This window comes from Gavialis gangeticus, unplaced genomic scaffold (genome assembly GCF_001723915.1).
Source record: "Gavialis gangeticus isolate Ggan-Ray unplaced genomic scaffold, GavGan_comp1, whole genome shotgun sequence".
In the NCBI taxonomy this organism is placed as follows: domain Eukaryota; kingdom Metazoa; phylum Chordata; order Crocodylia; family Gavialidae; genus Gavialis; species Gavialis gangeticus.
This window is the reverse complement of record NW_017729022.1, coordinates 62738561-62744870: the sequence shown is the minus strand read 5'-3', so window position 1 is coordinate 62744870 and position 6310 is coordinate 62738561. Positions and strand designations below refer to the sequence as shown.

Sequence of the window (6310 nt, the reverse complement as noted above, 5' to 3'; positions counted from 1 at the left end):
GGGATGGAGCCGAGGCTGTGCCAGGCTCTTCTCAGCAGCGGCTGAGCTTGGGGCAGGCAGCGCTGGAAGCGGGGGCTATAGCCCCCACCATAGCCCCACTACTAGCATTGCCACTGCCTACCCCAAGCCCAGTCCCCACAGAGAAGAGCCCAGTGCAGCCCCAGCTCCAGCCTGCAGCTGCTGCCCACCCACCCTGCCCTGCATAGATCCAGAGGCACACACACCTGCCCCCCGTGCCCTCCCGGGGTGTGCGCAGCTGCAGGAGCCACCCCCCCTGCACCCCCCAGATTAGCTGCAGCTCCATCCCGTGCCCTGCGCCGCCCCCGGCTGGGCAGTGTCTACCCTTGCCTCACTCCCTCCATCCCTCACGATGGGGGGGGGCGTTGATCTGCCCCCTCATGCCCCTTCCCTCCCCCATCCCTGTCCACTACAACAGACAGACCAGCTGCATGCAGCTCTCCAGGCTGCCAGGCTGTGCTCCTCGCTGCCTGCATGCAGCACACATGGTGCACGCACACATGGGCATTTATCAGCCAAATTATCATCTGCATCAGACCAATTTCTGATACAGCCAATTTCCTTTATATCGGTGCCGATCTGATATTGGATCAATGTATCGATGCACCTCTAAAGCAGTGGTGAGGAGGAGGAGAGGTAAGGAACCCCAATGTCAAAACCTCTTTTGGCTACATTTCTTGCTGGAAAAACAGTCTTGTATTTCTAAACAAGGAAACTGCCTCTCATTTTTTTCTCTGGACATGGAAAAAAGACTTTTTGAACACTTTGTTTAAACAGAATGTCAATGCAGAAACTCCTGGCTCTATCGTCACTCTCCTCTACTAATGGAAACAATCCCGCAAACCCCAAATACTGGCTGACCACTTGGTCAAAGAAGGGGGACTATTACGCTGCCTTCTTCACAGGTAGACAATTTGGAGCTGACACACAATCCACAGTGGATATATGACTAATTAAAAATGCTGTAGTGTATCACCAAATTTCTGGATCTGAGGGGAGCCCCACAGGCTGGATGATGTGATCCCACAGGCTAGAGATTGAGCACCACTGAAATACAGTCAGTAGAAGACTTGAAACCTCTGGATTATTCTACAATTCACTGGTCACAAACAGGATGTACTAGCAGTGTAATTAAGGATTGGGGAGGAAGGCAACTGGGGCAGCAGCCATAGATGCTGCCTTTACTGCAGGAAGGGCGCAACTGGCACAGCTTCCCCAGGTGGCCTGCTACACCTCTGGGATGTGCTGTTTACAAGCTTTTTCATATTTGCATTGTGGTATGCTCATCAACAGATCAGAAACAGTGCTGACAAAAACATCTTTAGAGCTTTATCTTGAGAAAAACCTAAACAAAAGAATGTATTGTGGTAGGTGCCAATCTAGCATTTGTATTGCATCTCTATGTAACTGGCACGTCTGGAAAATTCTAAGTTGCATAGTGCTCTCAATTAGCAGGAGTATTTCTTTCTAACTGGTTATGTCATAGTGCTGCAAACATCATGCTTTTATACAGTTTTCCACCCTTAGCTTTGGCCTGCTGCTTCAGCAAGTGAGCTTATGTCCAAAGCACAAAAAGAATCTTGTTTAATTTGTTTTCCACACACTTGTCAAGCTGATGGCCAGAAAAGATCAGGAACACATTTTGTACAATTCATATAAACATATTCAGACCTCAACAGCCTCACAAAGTTTACACTGATTTTCTTTAATTCTCAGTAGATAGGTAGAGCAGCATGATTGAAAAAGTTATTTACCGATTCTGCTACCTCCAGGTTTTAACTTTACAACAATGATGCACCCAATAAGAACATTCTTTAATTTTGTAGCTTTAAACCACGTGCGATGATTCATTGATGGTTATTTTTCTCCCTTTCTTTTTAAAAGTACCTTGCATTACCAAGTCTACCTATTTCTTAAAACCTCCAGTCTGTGTATGATGAAAACTGTTGTCTTTTTGTCACTGTTATTACTTTCGTGGTTATGCATGACATTAACTGGCTTTTTAAATTCACAGGCCAAATCAGCCTCTCAGATGCAAGTGCACAATTCCCACAAATTTCAGTATGCCCCAGTACTTTCTATCTGATATTTTGTTCTGTTCTTTTCTCCATGGTCTGTATCCATTATCACTTTTTCTATGATAAGGTCTGAATGGCACCTGGCTGCTGTGGTTGCCACATAGGCTGTAGCAGATGGATGGGTCAGGCTGGCTAAAAATAAATTTCTCAGACTGCCCCTTTACATAGGAAAATGAATATGCAACAGTCACAAGGGGATTCCAGGCCCAGTCCTGCAACAGAAGATATTTCAAATCAGTATGTATTGGAAATCGGCCTGATGCGGACAATAATTTGGCCGATAAATGCCCGTGTGTGAATGCAGCTGTAGCGCAGCATGCAGGCAGTGAGGAGCACAGCCTGGCAGCCTGGAGAGCTGCCTGTCAGAACAATTGGGAGGAACAACAGGGTGGTCTCAAACCAAATAAAGGCAGATGTTACTTGTGAGGCATCTGCAAGTCAGATCAAGAATTTGAACTACCTGCTGTCTGAGTAGAGCTGTCCATGTGTCTGAAGAAGAGGAGCAAGAAGTACCACAGAAAAGGACAGGGAAGTAAGCTCCAAATGCAGCTGGACAAATGTGAGTGGGAGTCTGGAGAGAGAGCTACTTGGTTGTATGCCAATGTAAACAGCAAGGAAATCACCTCCTGTTGTTTAATTCCTCCTGTACTTAGGGAAAGAGGAATTTTTACATTCTTAATAAATAAACAAGACTGCATTGAAGGAATGCTTGACTCCACTATCCATTTCTTCTCCTCATTGAAGCAACTTACACAACCCAAGCTGGCTACTTGGGTAAACAGGGGTAATATGCAAAACAAGAGACATCCCCAAGATATAAGAGGTTGCCATTTTAGTGAGGAAGGAAAAGTGTCTGACATAAGAAAGATTGAAATTTCCAGTGAGAAAGTGATGATGAGACCCTTTCAAGGAAAATGCAGAACAACTGATGTCAGCATTATCCTCACCCAAACAGGAAAGACAGAAAACAAATCCAGAGTGCCATAATGTGAAAGTGAGGCTCCCAAATAATATAAATGTGTTGAGAGTTTAATTAAGTTCTGCAGTAGTACTTCTCCTAGAAGAGGGTACTAAAGGAGAAAATAAAAGGCTTGCCATCCACTTTTTGGTTGCTATACAGTTTGTAGAGGCAAGATATGTGGAAGTGAACTGGGAAGCAAGTCTTGGTCCATGTTAACTAATGCAAGATTCCCACATCACCACTATCACATACATAAAGCAGCTGGTGAGGACCCCCCAGATTTCTTTCTGGAATTAAGAGGACACTTCGGCATCAGCAACATGGATTAGGTCGTATTTCAACAAGCTACTAGCAGATCTGCACTGTACATGAGGTGAGGAAAACTATCACAACTTTTCCCACCCCCTCCCCACATGCTATATCACCTCTTTTTGAAGCAAAGTGATCTTTGGCCGTCTTGTCTCCAGCACATGTTGGGTCTGCTTCAAACCACTTTCTTCATCATTCTTTTTAAACTGCAGATCACATGGCAGGGCCCTGCCACCTGGGACAAGACACAAACACCAGTTGTCTTTGTCTAGTATCTCCTTACCATTTGACACAATACTTCTTGATCAGTATAGTATGGAAACAGCACCACACAAAAGGAAACAGTGGCGCAAAAGAGGGTAATAGATTCTGACACTTTATTGTAGCAGTTACCTATTACTTCTGTGGAGTTTCCCCTGCTCAGCCTAACCTGTGCCCCAGTCTGGCTGGGCAGGGAAAAAGTGTGACACATTACAGAACAGCTGGTCTGCTTCATTCAGCAGTAACTATTTCTAGCCAGCGACAACACTGTTTCAGTAAAATAATAGGAGGCAGCGGCAACACACTAACAAAACTAATCCTTCAAGAAGCAACTGCATTTATTCAGCCATCAAGAAACACTCAAAAACCACAAAACAAAACAAGCACAACTTGTTACACATGAGCACTTCCAATTTATTAGGTCAACTAATGTCAATGGGATTTTCTCTCTCACTTGTAATGTAAGTTCACCATAAGACACCTATTACATGAGACTCGAGACAGGGAGTCCCTAGAAATTCTAAACAAAACAGGGAAGGTTTCTCCTTACCTCCCAATTCCTTACCTTTCAAGGACATAGATCCACGTACAGCTTCCCTGGATTCGATGTGTAGGCTTCTTTGACCAGGCTGGCACTTGTTGACAACTTGCATCAAAGGGCTGGGCTTCACAACAAAGAGGAGAAGGCACAAAAAATTATCAATGGAGATGTATACCATGGTGGTAGAATTAATGTCAGAATTCTCTCTGTCCTCTTAACCTCCTGAATGTTTTTGTTCAACCCCAAACAAAATATTACTGCCTCTAGTGTGAAATGCAGCAGACATTTGTACCAGGAAAACTGGACAGCAGAGTCACAGGAAAAGAAATGAAAACCAACTCTTTAATTGGAAGTGACAGATAAATTTTAGGTTGTTAGGATGTAGTTGTGGAGATTGGAAAATAGGTAAGACAAAGCTAAAGCTGCTCTGGATAGGGAAAAGTGACTGAGACCATTCCATAAAATGCCCCAGCCACCCCAAAGCCATCAGCCTTCTTCTGAGGAAAGCCTGGAAATGGCTTCCTTCAAAATTCATCAACTCCTTAAACTTCCTCAGTGCAATTTCTCAAGAGCAGCATGTTGGCATTTCTAGTTTCCTACTTGCTTATCTGGGACAACAAGGGTCAAGAATCACGTGTTCGCTATCTCCACAGACTGATGCTATTTTGTAACTCAGTGAATTTCCTTTAGACATCAATCTACCCCATAGTCCCTTAGTGAATCATGATATCCCTTTGCCATCTCACAATGAGAGAGCAAAGAGTACCGCAAAGGGAAGACCCCAGGGGGTGCTGAGAGCAGTAGGTCCTGTTGAAATATACATTTCACTTTGATGACTTAAATATCATGATACACACAAAGCTTCTTCTAGCACATACTTTGGGCGGACACCAAAGAAGAATAAAGTGATCTGGAGGTTGGAAGGGATGATTTAATCAGTGATATTAAGAGAACAAGATACAGTACTCTGCATTCAGCTTGATCATGGGGAGCGGGGGCTGCTATAACTGTCTACACGTGTTTGACAGCATGAACTCTCATTAAAAATTAGAGATGAGCAAGATTCAGCCCCCATGTACAAATTATGAAAGAGAGAGGTAAAAGGCTTTGCAGGGTTGGTAAAGTATATTCTTTCCTATGCAAATGTTTGGCTATTCTATCCCAGATGGTGGATTTCAAAGGCAAAGGCCTACTCTTCTGCTAACTTTGCTTAGTTAAAACAAAACAAATTTTTACTGTTTACTAAGGAATGTGCAGACCTGAAAAATTACCCCCATGTCATCATATCTCCCTCTTCCATAACACACCTCATTCTAGTGCAAAATACAGCCTGTGGGCTGGATTCGACCCACCAAGCCATTCTATCTGGCCCACAGGGTACCTAAAAAGTTTAGAAGAATAATATTTATCTGCTCCTTGTTGCCTGTCAAAGATGAGAGGAGCCAGGGGCAGTAGGCCCCAGGGGAAGGCAGAAGGACTCACCAGCCTGGCCCCACCCCATCCCACCCCCAACCTTCTCCCACCCCTGTCCTCCAACCGGAAGTCTCTGCCTGCAGCTGCTCCAGCACCACGTGGCCCACAGGCGACTGGTAGGGGGGCACGTGCCCCCCCTGAGATTGGCCCCCAAAAGTGGGGCAGTTTTTTTGTCACACAGACTGGCGGTGTGTTTGTGGGGAGCACTAAGCCATGGCACAGAAGTATGGGAGTGGACATGGGGCTTTTGGCTCGCATCTGGACCTACCCACAGATTTTGCCCCCTCAGACTCAGAAGGCATGAGTCACCCCTGACGTGGCCCCCAGCTGCATCACCCAATTGTGGGGCCATGCCAGTACCCCAGGGCCAGGAGTGGGAAGGGATGTGTGTGCATGTGTAGTGAGAGAGGTACACTGCGTGTGTCTGTGTGTCCATGTCTGTCCGTCCATACAATGAGGGAGGGAAAGACGGTGTGTGTGTCTGTATTTGTGTCTGCATGTGTGTTTGTGCAATGAGGGAGGGGGAAAGAGAGATAGAGCAATGAGGCAAGGAGAGTGACTGAGCATGTGTGTGTGTGTGTGTGTGTAATAAAGGAAGAACAGAGAGTGTGTGTGTGTGCAGTGAGGGAAGCGGTGTGTGTGTGTGTGTGTGTGTGTGTGTGTGTGTGT

The 6310-nt window shown here is 45.4% G+C and overlaps 1 protein-coding gene across 6 annotated transcripts in view; it reads right to left on the bottom strand.

Annotated features, from left to right (window-relative positions):
- Positions 1 to 6310, bottom strand: part of FAM227A (family with sequence similarity 227 member A) — a 40864-nt gene that overhangs the window by 6054 nt on the left and 28500 nt on the right. For all 6 annotated transcript variants that reach the window (XM_019515191.1, XM_019515194.1, XM_019515192.1 and 3 more), the window contains 2 exons: positions 4193 to 4292; positions 3483 to 3601 (listed from right to left, as the gene is read on the bottom strand). In XM_019515191.1, coding sequence (XP_019370736.1) covers positions 3483 to 3601; positions 4193 to 4292 — 219 coding nt within the window. The remainder of the gene's footprint in view (positions 1 to 3482; positions 3602 to 4192; positions 4293 to 6310) is intronic.